The sequence below is a fragment of the Oncorhynchus tshawytscha genome, linkage group LG15 (assembly GCF_018296145.1).
Source record: "Oncorhynchus tshawytscha isolate Ot180627B linkage group LG15, Otsh_v2.0, whole genome shotgun sequence".
Taxonomy (NCBI): Eukaryota; Metazoa; Chordata; class Actinopteri; order Salmoniformes; family Salmonidae; genus Oncorhynchus; species Oncorhynchus tshawytscha.
In genome coordinates this window covers 2,476,542-2,493,437 of record NC_056443.1, presented here as the reverse complement: position 1 = coordinate 2,493,437, position 16,896 = coordinate 2,476,542, and the positions used below count along the sequence as shown (strand labels likewise).

The 16,896-nt window shown below is 40.8% G+C and overlaps 2 protein-coding genes across 3 annotated transcripts in view; one reads left to right on the top strand and one right to left on the bottom strand.

Moving 5' to 3' along the window:
* Positions 1-2,466: 2,466 nt before the first annotated feature.
* Positions 2,467-7,217, top strand: LOC112265841 (zinc finger protein 250-like). Its single transcript, XM_024443393.2, has 8 exons — positions 2,467-2,802; positions 2,942-3,138; positions 3,947-4,051; positions 4,160-4,255; positions 4,574-4,684; positions 4,854-4,974; positions 5,085-5,384; positions 6,017-7,217. The coding sequence occupies exons 1-8, from the start codon at positions 2,769-2,771 to the stop codon at positions 7,084-7,086; spliced, it is 2,034 nt and encodes a 677-aa protein (XP_024299161.2). The 5' UTR covers positions 2,467-2,768; the 3' UTR covers positions 7,087-7,217.
* Positions 7,218-8,027: 810 nt separating this feature from the next.
* LOC112264549 (ras association domain-containing protein 8-like) overlaps positions 8,028-16,896 on the bottom strand; it is a 35,234-nt gene continuing 26,365 nt past the window's right edge. For both annotated transcript variants that reach the window (XM_024441222.2, XM_024441221.2), the window contains exons 4-5: positions 12,140-12,269; positions 8,028-11,861 (exon numbers count right to left, since the gene is read on the bottom strand). In XM_024441222.2, coding sequence (XP_024296990.2) covers positions 11,746-11,861; positions 12,140-12,269 — 246 coding nt within the window. In that variant the 3' untranslated portion in view covers positions 8,028-11,745. The remainder of the gene's footprint in view (positions 11,862-12,139; positions 12,270-16,896) is intronic.

Genomic DNA, 16,896 nt, shown 5'->3' with positions numbered 1-16,896 from the left:
ACAGAGTGATCCCTGATGAAAACCTGCTCTAGAGCACTCAGGACCTCAGACTGGGGCAAAGGTTCACCTTCCAACAGGACAATGACCTTAAGCACACAGCCAAGACAATGCAGGAGTGGCTTCGGGACAGGTCTCTCAATGTCCTTGAGTGGCCCTGCCAGAGACTGGACTTGAATCTGATCGAACATCTCTGGAGAAACCTGAAAATAGCTGTGCAGCGACGCTCCCCATCCAACCTGACAGAGCTTGAGAGGATCTGCAGAGAAGAATGGGAGAAACTCCCCCAATACAGGTGTGCCAAGCTAGTAGTGGCATACCCAAGAAACTCGAAGCTGTAATTGCTGCCAAAGGTGTTTCAACAAATTATTGAGTAAAGGGTCTGAAATCTAATGTAAATGTGATATTTAATTTATTTTATTTTTTATAAATTAGCAAACCTTTCTGCAAACCTGTTTTTGCTTTTTCATTATGGGATATTGTAGATTGTAGATTGATTGCAGATTGATGAGGGGGAAAAAACAATTCAATCAATTATAGAATAAGGCTGTAACTTAACAAAATGTGGAAAAAGTCAAGGGGTCTGAATACTTTCTGAAGGCACTGTATACTGACACTCCCACACACATACACTACATATGCACACACACACAGACCGACACCACACAAACATAAACATTACACACACATGCACATTCACACACACTTTAAAACTCATAATTTGCTGCTGCTCTGTTATTTGTTTTACCCTTGTTATCATCTATCCTGATGCCTAGTCACTTTACCCTGCCTTCATGTACAAATCTACCTCAAATACCTTATTATTATCTATCCTGATACCTAGTCACTTTACCCTGCCTTCATGTACATATCTACCTCAAATACCTCGTACTTCTACACATTGATCTGGTACTGGTACTCTACTTGTGTATTTTTGTTTATTCCTTAATACTATTTTATTTTTAAACTCTGCATTGTTGGTTAATAAGCAATTCATGGTAAAGTCTACACCAGTTGTATTCAGCACATAAATACAATTTGATGTCCAGGGTTCAAATCCTTGTCTTCTTATTTTGTATTGGGTTATTGAGATACACAATAACTTAACAAATCTGCCAATCCTCAAGTGGCATAGTACAGTGGGGTTGTTCAAGATACAAAATCATGTGTGGACAGACAAGATTGTAGCTTAATCTGATCCTGTCCGTTCCTAATTTCTTTACATTAGGTAATATCATTCATTGAATGAGTCAGCTATGCCTTAATATTATTGCTGCAGGTCAACAAAATGAGTTCTTGCAGTCCAAAAGTTCAAATATTGTCTTTTCATATTTTGAGATTAAATGCGCTAGAATAGTAACAAACACAAGAAAGGGCAAACTTTCAACACTGGTCTAAATGTACTAATTAAGCATTTCATATAACATCAGCTTATTACAATGTTGCCATAGACGTGGCAAAGTCATTTCTCTCAGATGTTTGTGGGGAAAAGGAAGTAGATCATGTCATTCTCATCCACGACAGCTCCGACATAGAGAGCAGTAGCAATGGTGCATTTTTGTAGGCACTAATTCAGCCATGGTTCGTTGGACGAAGCTTGTGGGGAAATTAGTGGAATTTTTGCAGGGTTTTTAGATAAACTGCAAAAATTTGTTCTGCGGTAATCAGAGGCTTGGGAGATCTTATACGTTTTGTTCTATGAGATCATCTTCATCAGCTAATGTCACTTTTTGTGAATTTTTAAGTATTTATGTAATTTAAAAAAGTACAGAGCACATAAAGGCTTCATAATTCATTAAGGTCATGTTAAATGACTGATATTATCTCATAGAACAAAACGTTCAAGATCTTCTAAGCCTGTGTTAACCTCTAACCTTATTTTTGGCGTTTATCCCAAAACCCTATTCTTTCCCCATCCATTTTCCCCATGGGAATGGCTGAACGTATGAGAGTTAACTAATTTTCGGCTTTTAGTTGGCGAGCTCTGTTATCATCCCTATTAATTAATGTTGATGGTTAAGAGGCAGCTCCCCAGAAAACTGCAGATGACTTTGACCTCCATCTGACAAGGCAAGTACGCTGGACAAGCCTTTTCCACAATGATGAGAGCTCAAATTTTCTTTATTAGATGGCAGGACAGTAACGGCAATTTTGTTGACATTTGAAACAAAAATATGAACCATTTAATAATATTTCATTCATTTTAATTACGGAAGTGGAGCTGTCTCTCAGTCAGGGTTTTGACTAGGTGGTATACAGGAATTTTTTTGTAGCAGGTTAGGAGAACTTACACAGCAGGTTAGGAGAATTAGGCTATTTTGGTGGGAAATATTATAAACCCTCAAATAAACAAAATTATATATTGCAATGACTAAATACAAAGAGAATAATATTTTGTGGTATGCATCTCTCTTTTTAAAAATGAGGACCTTTATTCTGAAGGATTGTTTTTTAAACATCACCCGGAAGTACAGTACTTCGTCGAGGTCAATGATTTGTTTGTTGTTCGTCAAAGCACAGATAGATGAGTAGAACATCTTTGGTGAAAGTAATGGGATGTGCAAATGTTGGCTATCTATAGAAAACGGGTTTAGTTTGCTAGCTAACTAGTATAGTATTAGCTAGCTTGCATAAAGATATCAACCTTTTTAGCTACGTTGTAAACCCTCAGTGTATATTCTAGGCTTGGTCACTCCTAACATTAGCATCAAACTCTTTAGGTAGCTAACAGTAGCTTGTTTCAGTGGCTTCTTTTTCTTTGCAAACTAGCTATGGATATCGTTATTGATCCAGCATCAGAACAAGGTTAGTTTGTGTTAAATGTAGAAAAGTGATTTCCATTCAAATATGTCCTATAGCCTACACATAGCTTGTAATAATAGTAACTAGCTGAGTTATGGAATGTATTTGTTTATCTCTTAATTGCTCTTCTCTTCGGCGACAGATCTCCCTCTGTTCTCCTTGCGTCTCCTGGTTCCACCTCTACGACTGATGTCAGCTTTCATGTGGCAAGTGGCTCAAGAGCATAATGTGATGCAGTATGGGAAGCTGGAGGAGTTTGTGACTTTGGTGACAGAGATGGTTCCAGAGCTGCTGAGCTCCAGGCAGAGGACCCAACTCATCCTGGGACTGAGAGCAAGGGTGAGAGGTGTAAATATTGAGGGTTGGGAGGGAAGAGTCTTATGATGGAAAATACTATGGGCAGCTACTAGCTGCAATTACTGTACGTCTGCTCTGCTCTGATTAATCAGGCTGTAATACACAATTCATTGGTACATACAGACAGCAACTAATGCCTGAAAAATCGTATGAATGTTCATTACAAGCCAGAATGTTGGATAAAATTACATTTAAACTTACTCTACCGGTTGTCTGGCGGATTGTCCTTCAGCATTTGCGACATTTCCACAGGAAAGTATTGTTTACCCAACCTTTTGGAGATATGGTTCAGCACCTAGGTAAAATTAGTTTTATATTGGATATTTGTTTTTCTCTTCAATAGCTATAGAACCAATATTCTGAATTGGGGGGATGGAGAACAATCCACACCTTTTTTGTGTGTGAATATTTTTCAATATTTCTTTCCCCTACAATTCCACACAAAAAAATTCTCTATCCTCCCGATTCAGAAAATACCATTTTCATTGTCATGGCAAGCTTGGAGAGAGAAAAAAAAATCACTAATTACCTTCACCTTAGTAGGCCCTAGACAATACTTTCCTGTGGATATTTTATCGGGTTTCAAGCATCTGAAGGACAAACCACACAGACAACTGGTAGAGTAAGTTTACATTTAACTTTATTCAACATTCTGGCTTGTAAGGAACACTTACACAATTTTGCAGGCATTCATTTCATGCTGTATGTACCATAAATTGTGTATTACAGCCTGATTAATCAGACTACCCTGGCCCTAGTCCTGCTTTTCACATATCCACCTCTGTTCCAGATGGTTTTAGAGTTGTGTTGCAGTGCGGGCAGCGCTGACCTCCTGACCATCCAGGCCCACCTGGACATAATCCACACGTTGACAGAAAAATCCTTACACAAAGAGGTAGTTTAAATTGGCAACACTTTATGAATGAGACACTGGGAAGAACTTTATTTCTGAAAGATGGACTTCTGTACATTTGTCTGATGTTTTGTTTGCGCCTAATGACAGAGTCATGGTGATGAATTGGAGGCTTCAGATTCTAACTTTGTGGAGCTAGTCCAAACCCTGCTGGGAGACCCTTCTGAGAGGGAGCATTTCTTCCAGGTGAGGAACTTTCTCTAGAGTTCTTTGATCCTTTTGCTTGAATATATTTCTGAAATAGGCTACTAGTTGAACATCTACTTAGATCAACTGCTCCTCCATTGTTCCCACAAGTAAGGGAGGAGGCTGATGACATCACATCAGACCAACTCCTTGAATGGCCTACTGCTTGTAGTTTGCACCCTTACATGTGTGTACATTACTGTACTTATACTTGGGATATTGTTTCTTAACAGGAAAAGTTCCAAAATAGCTGGAGTGCATCTTAAATGGAGACATTTGGCACTAGACCCATTTCATGCGATATTGTCTATTTCACAGGAGGTGTTCCCAGTCCACTATGGCCCTCGGTATGACACAGCGCTGCAGACACTGGTGTGGGAGTTCCTCTCCAGACTGGAGGAGCTGCTGCCTGTACCAGACCTCACGCAGGTACTGAGGAAAACATCTCAGTTCTAGAAGATTGACGGAACATCACGTCATGTGGCTCAACAGATGAATTGAATGGTGTTTTTGGTCATTTCAAAACTTGTCTAAAACCTCAAGTGGCTGGTACAACACTTTTTAATGTACTGTATTCCCCCTGCCCTGCTCCTCTTAGACAACAGCATGGCTCAGTTCTGCCCCCTCTGTCCTGGAGGAATGTGGACAGACTGTCTTTGACCCTGAACAACTGAAGACAGTGCTGCAGCACCATCAGCGTCATGGAAACCTGAACAAGAGTAAGTCCCCATCCAGATAATGGCTATGAAGTAAATAGTCCAATTGGACACTTCTTGTATTTTTTATTTGCCAATGTAGGTGAGTTTAACTGATGTTCTCTCCTACTCAGGTCATGTCTCTAAATACACTGCAGATACCATCCTGTCCACACTGTCCATCCCTCCAAAAATGAGAGTTGTTATTAACTACGAGCCAGACAACTCTGACAATGTGAGGCCATACTCAGATGACAATGAATGCATAGATAAGGGGGTAGAGGTCAGTGAATATGAAGACCACAATGAAATCCTGGATGAAGACACTGATAGATGTTTGGAGGATCTAGGGCTGTCAACATCAGAGGAACAGGAACAGGAGGGTCTGTCACCTGCAGAGACCTCAGTGTTGGTTACTCCAGTACCCTGTGATGGTAAGGAAAATAAAAAAGTTCAAACACTCATCCATTGTTTATGACTAATAAAGTATATGAATTATAATGTGCAAGTAATTGCAAAAATAATAAAAACATTTGAGTAAATGAGGCATACGAAGTCTATTCTATGTGCTTCCACACAGGTGTGGTTCTTGACTTAATTAAACAATTAAAGTCACATGCTTAGGGTCATGTATAGAAATGCTGGGCAGGCTATTATTTTGCCTACCATGGCTATGCCTCCATAGGATGGCGATGCCCCCATCCACAATGCACGAGTGGTAACTGAATGGTTTGAGCATGAAAACGATGTTAACTATGTGCCATGGCCGTCAGTCACAGATCTCAACCCAATTGAACAATTATGGGAAATTATGGAGAGGTGCCTGAGAGAGCATTTTCCACCACCATCAACAAAGTACAAAATGATGGAATTTATTGTCGAAGAATGGTGTTGCATCCCTCCAATAGAGTTCCAGACACTTGTAGAATCTATGCCAAGGTGCCCAACGCCCTTTGAAAACATTTTATATTGTTGTTTCCTTTAGTTTGGCATTTACCTGTGTAAAAATATGAATCTATATATATGGTGGTTATGTAATCTTATCTCCTGTATTTTCTCTTTACAGAATTGGACTTGGATCATTCTCTCAACGTAATGGTGAATGCTGACGAGCCATGCCAGGTTCTTACCTGCACTCTGCCTCCATTCTCTCACAGTGAAATGGCCAACCTCTGCAAGGACAATACCGACCAAGTAGAAAAGGACAGAAAGCAGGTTGACAAGAAAGAAGAGGTGGTCAGAAAGGGGGACAAAAAGAGGGTGATCAAACCGGTTGACAAGAAAAAAAAGGTGGTCAGAAAGGGAGACAAAAAGAGGGTGATCAAACCGGTTGACAAGAAAAAAAAGGTGGTCAAAAAGAGGGTGATCAAACCGGTTGACACGAAAAAAGAGGGATCCCCTGCACCCCAAAACAGGACTCATACATGTGAGTGTGGGAAGGTTTTCAAAAAACCATCACTGTTGACGCTACATATGGGAGTTCACACGATGCCATATCATTGTGACCAGTGTCCCAAACGATATGCTACTCCTGGGGCACTGAAAAAGCACCAGCTACTTCACACAGAAGAAAGACCATTCGCATGTGAACACTGTGACCGGAGGTACAGGAGTGCTTATGATCTCAAAGTGCATGTACGCATTCACTCTGGGGAGCGCCGTCACATGTGTACTGTCTGTGGTAAGAGGTTTACCCAGCAGTGTGCACTAGTGAGACACACGCGAATGCATGCTGGGGAAAAGAATTATTTATGTAGCATATGTGGTAAGGCATTCCTTAGCTCAGGAGAACTGCGGTTGCATACACGAACGCACACAGGAGAAAACCCCCACACCTGTAAACATTGTGGAAAGGGTTTCAAAGTATCTTGCCATCTTATGGTTCATCTGCGATCTCACACAGGCGAGCGTCCTTACACCTGCACCCAATGCCCCAAATCTTTCACTACCTCAGACTCTCTTAGAACGCACATATATACACACACTGGGGAGAAACCTCACCGGTGCTCAGAGTGTGGGAAAACATTTACTCAAAGGGGTAATATGGTAAATCATATGAGAAGAGTTCATAGACCGGTTAAGATTCTCCAAAAGTACTCCCAACACAGACAAAGTCTCGTAAAAGAAAAAAATTGAGAACAAAATAAACTATGTAGGAGTTAATTCCAATGTAAATACTAGCAGTATACACATGATTTTACAGGTCCTCTTTTGTATATCAGATTATCATACCAAAACATGTTTTTCAATAAACTTCTTCCGATTTTTCATGTCTACACATGATATTCGAGACTACAAATAACGATAATGATTTTAGAAGCGGGATTATGATTTACATTGACCCAATTTAAAATGGTTTAAACCTCCAGATTCCTTTACACAATGCATCCCCAACTACCTCCCATGTTGTTCAGGGAGATCTGAAAACTTTCACTTCAAGATGTCTTTTTAATTGTGTACAATTAATTGTGTAAATGTGGGCACAATCAGAATGTTGAAGATCAGAATTTATGTTAGAGCAAGGTATAAACGGGCTTGATTCAATCTGTATTGCAGAATGATTGCAGAAGATTTGCGTTATAGCGCGATTAAAATTGAAAGGCACTGTTCCTGCGTTTGCAGAGACTGTGTTCATGGTAAACACTGCATATGTCGACTCAATCGGAAATAACCTTTAAATTTGAACACATCTTCTGTGATACGGATTGAATCCAGCCATAGTCTATACATTTCTCTCCCAGATCTGCAAAACCAGTGGTCCAGGGTTCAAATCCATCTTTTCTTATGTGTTGGATTATTGAGATACATACACACTATGACTCAACAAATCTGCCAATCCTCAAGTGGCGCATTGGGATTGTTCCAAGACACAAAATCATTTGTGGACAGACAAGATTGTAGCGTCTAATCCTCTCAATTCCTAATTTCTTTACATTTGGTAATATCATTAATTGAATGAGTCAGCTGTGACACAATATTAGTGCTGAAGGACAACAAAATGAGTTCAAATATTGTCTTTTCATTTGAGTTGAAGTCCGCTACAACACAAGGACAAACTTTCAACACTGGTCTAAATGTATTAAGCATTTCATATATCAGTTTATTACAATGATATCATGGATGTGGCAAAGTCATTTCTCTCAGATGTTTGTGGGGAAAAAGAAGTAGAACATGTCATTCTCATACATGACAGCTCCGTCGAAATGTTGGCAGAACTTCCTTCCAATCATTTACTCTTTGGGCTGGTTTCCCGGACATATCGTCAGCCTAGTCCTAGGCTATAAACTGTGTTCACGGGAGATTCTCTATTGAACGTCCATCTCAATCTAAAACTAGGTTTATGGCTGGATTTAATCCGTACCGCTGAAAAGCTGCGCCACAGAGTTTCTAAACCCAGAGACTTCCGGGAAAGCTTGCGAAACACACCAAGCAAACCAGGCTGGGGTTTGAGAAGTCAATGAGAGAAGTGAAAAATTATCAATTAGTTCTCAATTTAAAGGCACAACCTAGCTTCGAGACAATATTTTAAGAAATTGAACATGTTATTACTCCAACCTCGTGAAAGTGACAAACTGACACGTTTTCATTTTTGCGCCTTTGATTGGAGACCTGCACATGCGCAGTATGGTGTGAAATGACCCGATGACGTGTTTCCAACGTTGTCATGACATCGCCTACAAGTCTGGGCAGGTATTTCTTTTGGAGAAGCAGTTTATGCTTTCGTTACTGTCTTTTGCTGCACAATAGAAATGTAAAGGCAATGTTCCCGCGTTCGTGGAGACCGCATTCATGGTAAACGCTGCATATGTCGGCTCAATCAAAAATTATATAAACATTTCAATTGCGCTAGAGCGCTACAGATTGAATCCAGCCCTTAATCTGTGTCTAGAAAACCGTTGATTATAGTCATGTTTACGAAGACAGGCCCAAAAGACTTCTGAGAACACCATACTCAGTTGGTGCAACATTTAAGAACAGTCCTAAAAGATTTCAGTGCAGTCATTCCATGTCATTTCAGCGAGCAATGACACCCACCATCTCAGATTGTTCAGAAATAGTTTGTTAGAAACAGGTAAGATTGGCATTCTTAAAACATTATTTTATTGAAATAGAATTTAATCAAAATAATGTTTCAGGAATGCATATCGTATCTGTTACTCACTACAGACACAATTTCAGAAAAACCTGAGATAGTGGGTATCGAAATCCTCGTGCTTTTTGATGTGAAACGACCCTGCAACTTTGGGCCTTTATTCGTAGGCTGTGTCTAATAACCACCAAAAGATGGGGCACTTTTTAGGGTTTAAAAACCCTATTTGTTTACAGTTTGCATTTCGGTGTCCTCTGACATATTCGAGTGAATGCACTGGTCTGGGACCAAGACATGGCATCGCAGGAGACAGAGCCATGCACTGTGATAAACATTATACTTCCATACTTATAACTCCACTATCATCGTAAGCCTCTGGTCATTTCAACAATACAAAAACATCAATGAAACCAAGCCATCAGTGCATGCATCAAGCTGTCCACAGAGTAGCAGGATAAAACCAAAGTTAATTCATATTATGTACAACTATTGTCTTTGTCAGCATTATGCATTATTTTAAATATTGTAAAAATATTCCAATACTATGTAGTGATTATTTACAATTCAGTAAGGCATGCTAATAGTCTATGCTGTGTACGTTGTTAAGCGCCATTGTTCTTGTGTTAGTGGGTTACATTTTGGCGACACAGCTCAACCCTTCATGATCCAAACTAGGACATCAATAATACTGAATGGAACGAGCTTTAGGTCCGTCTAATGACCTTGACGTGCGTCCACCGACTTTGCTGTTGGTGGGGTACCCTGGTATCAACTAGTCCACAACCAAATAACAACCTTTTATCTCACACAGTCCTCTCCACCGGCTTTGCTGTTGGTGGGTTCCCTGGTATCAACTAGTCCACAACCAAATAACAACCTTTTATCTCACAGTCCTCTCCACCGGCTTTGCTGTTGGTGGGGTTCCCTGGTATCAACTAGTCCACAACCAAATAACAACCTTTTATCTCACATAGTCCTCTCCACCGGCTTTGCTGTTGGTGGGTTCCCTGGTATCAACTAGTCCACAACCAAATAACAACCTTTTATCTCACACAGTCCTCTCCACCGGCTTTGCTGTTGGTGGGGTTCCCTGGTATCAACTAGTCCACAACCAAATAACAACCTTTTATCTCACACAGTCCTCTCTCCACAAGGCTGAAGAGCCACAGAGTGGAGTTCGATCTATTGACAGATACATTCACAGTCCAATAACTCTCTCCATTACAAATGCATCACTTTTAAAGTGGAGGCAGATACAGTGGCCCCTGTAAAGGTATTTACAGAGCACGTTATGTTTTAACAAATTAAGTACATTCAGGTTGACCGCCACCAATCACATTGTCTAACTTGCTTTGGTTCATGTGAGACATCTTTTTAACTTCAGAAAAATTATTAGCCATGTAAGACAATAGACAAACCAACAATTATTCAAAAGGTTACAAATGATAAAAGAAAACCACAACACAAACAAGACATTATCTCTAAAAACTAAGTGGTAAGTACAAATTCTACAGGCCCTTTCAAAGTAAAAGTGCAACGGTAAACTTACAGCATACTAAACGATACCAATGATGAAAGTGAGTAACCACATAAATTGCATAATGTAATATTTTTGCAAGTATAATCAATATGAAATGACCAATATTAAGATCCTAGCGAAATCTTTTATGAGATGTATTCTGCCACCCAGTGGCAGACCAGATTATACAGCTATTGACATCAGTCACAAAAATAAAAAAAATCACAAAACTGATCAACAATTAGTCACTAGACTGCTGTGTTGACCATAAATGGTGCATCAGATCTCTGGAGCATAGCTGCCATGACTACAAGTATCTGTTATAACAGCCTTTACTGTTCTTAAAGTCTTTAAGGCAGTCAGATATGGCTCTGCTACACACCACAGGTCTCACACAAGGTGGCCTATCTGTGTAAAATATGGTTTTCTGACCCATTCTGTTTCTGTAACAAATGGCCAATAGACTTTTGAGACCTCTGTCTTTGTAAATCATGGTTGTCAGAAGATATTTTAATTTCCTCTATATCGCATGATCTCCAAGGGACTTTCTTTAGTCTCAACCCCTACAAACAGCTGGATTTCCTCATGGTTGGCCAGGGCCACGGGCAGCAGTGGACTCTTTAGTTAAGTCATCACATGACTGTGATTGTGCACTTTACTAGTCCATTAGCTTGCTATATGAAGGTAACAGAGTGCTAGGTGGTGTTAATACCATATTTCTCGCATCTACTCAGTCCTTGTAGGTCTTCGAGAGGAAATAGAGAAGTGCACAGAGGTGAGGCTAAAACGTTCTGTTTGAAATTGGGCCTTCTGTACCTCAAAAGATGCATGACTGTTTGAAAAGCATAGCAAGAACATGGTCGAGCTCTCCAGCTATCTACCAGTGGCAGAACAGCCAAAACGAGGCAAACATTCTAAATCCTATAGTCTTGACAAAACTGTTGGGGGTCTCTGTGTGTTCTCATGGAAGATGGAGGAAACGCAGCAGAGAGAAGGGGAAGGATGGCATTGTGGGAGGACAGGGTGGAGATCAGAGGAGGCTAGGGGATGAGCTGCCAGCGCAAGTGCTCATTGTAATGGTTGTTTCCATGTGTTTGGTACCATTCCATTTATTCCATTCCAGCCATTACATTGAACTCCAGCAGAGGGTCACTGATGGTAGGCAGCAGAAGGTAAAGGTCAGGGGTCAGACGTAGATGCCCTCAGGGTTGAGGCCTGAAGACACTGGACTCTGCAGAGCTCGGAGGTCGCTAGGGAGGAGGCGGGAGGAGCCCAGACGTTTCAGCAAGCCTGATTGGAGGTCTGGAGAGAGAGGGGAGGAGGAAATCATCAAGAAGTCTATGTTGTGTTATTTTAATTTTAAATTATACTTCTTTACTTTCAAGTTGAGCATTTAGTGTGTAGATTAGACTGTGGCGTGACAAAATGTAACATTACTATCCAAATAAAGAGCTTTACAAAAACCTGACATGGTGTACTAACTTCCAGTAGGGGGTAGTGTTGGATAATACAATGTTTGAAATGTCAGCCCAGATTGGGCAGAAAATCTGACAAGGAAACTTTGTAATGCTTGTGTGTACCTGTGTTATTCTCCTGGTCATTGGGCTGGGCTGGTAGAACGCTGACCTTGGTGCCAGTCTGATGGATGAACTGCTGAAGGTTCACCTGTCTCAGCTCCCTGGTCAACTGCTCCAACTCCTGCTCCTTCTCCTGCAACAAACAACCACTCAACTAGTCATTTACTTCCCCTGCAGTTTCTACTGTCAGTTCCACTTCCCTGTATACTCGGTTTGTCAACTGATGGGGCCCACCTGGCCACACGTGCCTAACAAGCAACTTTATAGATTCATACGATGTTTAAAATATATTTTTATCTTGTGGAATTGTATTCCTTTACATTTAAGGCTATTTGCAGGTGGAATTGTTGCATTGAGAAGAACCTTTAAAATCAGACAGTTTACAGTTACATACATATTGCAGGTGGTTAAACCCAATAAAGGAGCAGTCATTCTAGGGCCCAGCTAAGGAAGAGTTGGTTCTAGGGAAAGAGTAATGTAAGTCTGGTGGAGTAGATCTGAAGTTCTTTTCAGGCCCCAAAATCACCAGTAGTATATAACTCACCACCCGAATCTTTAAAATAACTGTTTTACCTCACGCCCACACTATTGCTGCATTTAGACAGGCAGCCCAATCAGGCAGATTATTTCCACTAATTTGTATTTTGACCAATCACAAAATATATTTTCACATCAGCTCTTTTTCAGAGCTGATCTGATTGGTCAAAAGACCAATTAGTGAAAATAAGATCAGTATTGGGCTGCCTGTCTAAATGTAGCCTGTGTGGTGTACTCCACCCTGTAAGTAAACGTTACATCATGAGGACTAATAAGAGGCCTCCAAAATGTTCCTACTAAAAACACAGGGCCCTTTTCAATCAAACACAGTAACTTCAAAAACATTCTTCCCAAGCAGTGAGAAACCATGCTTAAATGAATAAACAGTCATGTTGCATTGTAAACATGGTTATGTCAAGGACATGAATCCAAACTAATATAAATTCAGCGCCAGACGAATGTAAAATATATATATGTAGTACCAGTCAAAGGTTTGGACACACCTACTCATTCCAACGTTTTTTGTTATTTTTACATTGTAGAATAATAGTGAAGACATCAAAACTATGAAATAACACATATGGAATCATGTAGTAACCAAAAAAAAGTCTTAAATAAATCACATTTTATATTTGAGATTCTTCATTGTAGCCACCCTTTGCCTTGATGATAGCTTTGCACACTCTTGGCATTCTCTCAACCAGCTTCATGTGGTAGTCACCTGGAATGCATTTCAATTAACAGGTGTCCCTTTTTAAAAGTTAGTTTGTGGAATTTTTTGAATTAATAATGTGTCAGTTGTGTTGTGACAAGGTAGGGGTGGTACACAGAAAATAGCCCTATTTGGTAAAAGACCAAGTCCATATTACAGCAAGAACAGCTCAAATAAGCAAAGAGAAATGACAGTCCATCATTACTTTAAGACATGAAGTTCAGTCAATCCGGAAAAGTTCAAGATCTTTGAAAGTTTCTTCAAGTGCTGTCGCAAAAACTGCCACCTTTATTTAACCAGGTAGGCCAGTTGAGAACAAGTTCTCATTTACAACTGCGACCTGGCCAAGATAGAGCAAAGCAGTGTGACACAAACAACAACACAGTTACACATGCGATAAACAAACGTACCGTCAATAATACAATAGAAAAGTCTATATACAGTGTGTGCAAATGTAGTAAGATTAGGGAGGTAAGGCAATAAATAGGCCATAGTGGCAAAATAATTACAATTTAGCAATTAAACACTGGAGTGATAGATGTGCAGAAGATGAATGTGCAAGTAGAGATACTGGGGTGCAAAGGGGCAAAATAATAAATAGCAATATGGGGATGAGGTAGTTGGGTGGGCTATTTACAGATGGGCTACGTATAGGTGCAATGATCGGTAAGCTGCTCTGACAGCTGACGCTTATAATTAGTGAGGGAGATATGAGTCTCCAGCTTCAGTGATTTTTTTCAATTAGTTCCAGTCATTGGCAGCAGAGAACTGGAAGGAAAGGCGGCCAAAGGGGGAGTTGGCTTTGGGGGTGATCAGTGAAATATACCTGCTGGAGCACGTGCTTCGGGTGGGTGCTGCCATGGTGACCAGTGAGCTGAGATAAGGCGGGACTTTACCTAGCAAAGACTTATAGATGACCTGGAGTCAGAGAGTTTGGCAACGAATATGAAGCGAGGGCCAGCCAATGAGAGCATACAGGTCGCTGTGGTGGGTAGTATATGGGACTTTGGTGACAAAAAGGATGGCACTGTAATAGACTACATCCAATTTGCTGAGTAGAGTGTTGGAAGCTATTTTGTAAATTACATCGCCGATGTCAATGATCTGTCATTTTTACGAGGGTATGTTTGGAAGCATGAGTGAAGAATGCGTAGTTGCGAAATAGGAAGCCGATTCTAGATTTAATTTTGGATTGGAGATGCTTAATGTAAGGCTGGAAGGGGAGTTTACAGTCTAACCAGACACCTAGGTATTTGTAGTTGTCAACATATTCTAACACGGAACCCAAAATGGCTGCGCACGTGCGCCATCGTGCATAAATGTATTTTGTCCACCCACACCAAACATGATCATGACACACAGGTTAAAATATCAAAACAAACTCTGAACCAATTACATTAATTTGGGGACAGGTCGAAAAGTATTAAACATTTACGGCAATTTAGCTAGCTAGCTTGCACTTGCTAGCTAATTTGTCCTATTTAGCTAGCTTGCTGTTGCTAGCTAATTTGTCCTGGGATATAAACATTGAGTTGTTATTTTACCTGAAATGCACAAGGTCCTCTACTCCCACAATTAATCCACACATAAAACGGTCAACCAAATAGTTTCTAGCCATCTCTCCTCCTTCCAGGCTTTTTCTTCTCTGGACTTTATATTGCAATTGGCAACTTTCATAAATTAGGTGCATTACCGCCACTGACCTCGTTCGTCTTTCAGTCACCCACGTAGGTATAACCAATGAGGAGATGGCATGTGGGTATCTGCTTCTATAAACCAATGAGGAGATGGGAGAGGCCGGACTTGCAGCGTTATTTGCGTCACAAATAGAACTGACTTGTATTTTATCCCTTGGCAACGCAGATGCAGTGTGGGTGCAATAATTGAATAATATAGATTTCTAAATATATTTTGTAACGCTCGAACAGAGTAGTGATGCTAGACGGGCGGGGTCCAGAGTAGTGATGCTAGACGGGCGGGCGGTCGTGGGCAGCGATCGGTTGAAGAGCATGCATTTAGTTTTGCTTGCATTTAAGAGCAGTTGGGGGCCATGGAAGGAGTGTTGTATGGCATTGAAGCTCGTCTGGAGGTTTGTTAACACAGTCTCCAAAGAAGTATCAGAGAATTACCAGCAACAAGAGTGTCATCATTGATTTATACAGAGAAAAGAGAGTCAGCCCAAGAATTTTTATTTAAACCAGGTAGGCAAGTTGAGAACAAGTTCTCATTTACAATTGCGTCCTGGCCATGATAAAGTAAAGCAGTTCGACACATACAACAACAGAGAGTTACACATGGAGTAAAACAAACATACAGTCAATAATACAGTAGAAAAATAAGTCTATATACAATGTGAGCAAGTGAGGTGAGATAAGGGAGGTAAAGGCAAAAAAAAGGGCATGGTGGCGAAGTAAATACAATATTGCAAGTAAAACACTGGAATGGTTGATTTGCAGTGGAAGAATGTGCAAAGTAGAGATAGAAAAAATGGGGTGCAAAGGAGCAAAATAAATAAATACAGTAGGGAAAGAGGTAGTTGTTTGGGCTAAATTATAGATGGGCTATGTACAGGTGCAGTAATCTGTGAGCTTCTCTGACAGCTGGTGCTTAAAGCTAGTGAGGGAGATAAGTGTTTCCTGTTTCAGAGATTTTTGTAGTACGTTGCAGTCATTGGCAGCAGAGAACTGGAAGGAGAGGCGGCCAAATGAAGAATTGGTTTTGGGGGTGACCAGAGAGATATACCTGCTGGAGCGCGTGCTACAGGTGGGTGCTGCTATGGTGACCAATGATCTGAGATAAGGGGGGACTTTACCTAGCAGGGTCTTGTAGATGACCTGGAGCCAGTGGGTTTGGCGACGAGTATGAAGCGAGGACCAGCCAATGAGAGAGTACAGGTCGCAGTGGTGGGTAGTATATGGGGCTTTGATGACAAAACGGATGGCACTGTGATAGACTGCATAACAATTTATTGAGTAGGGTATTGGAGGCTATTTTATAAATGACATCGCCGAAGTCGAGGATTGGTAGGATGGTCAGTTTTACAAGGGTATGTTTGGCAGCATAAGTGAAGGATGCTTTGTTGTGAAATAGGACGCCAATTCTAGAGGAGAGTTTACAGTCTACCTAGGTACCTAGGTATTTGTAGTTGTCCACATATTCTAAGTCAGAGCCGTCCAGAGTAGTGATGTTGGACAGGTGGGCAGGTGCAGGCAGCGATCGGTTGAAGAGCATGCATTTAGTTTAACTTGTATTTAAGAGCAATTGGAGACCACGGAAGGAGAGTTGTAATGGCATTGAAGCTCGCCTAGAGGGTTGTTAACACAGTATCCAAAGAAGGGCCAGAAGTATTCAGAATGGTGTCGTCTGCGTAGAGGTGGATCAGAGACTCACCAGCAGCAAGAGCGACATCATTGATGTATACAGAGAAGAGAGTCGGTCCAAGAATTGAACCCTGTGGAACCCCCATAGAAACTGCCAGAGGCCCGGACAACAGACCCTCCGATTTGACACA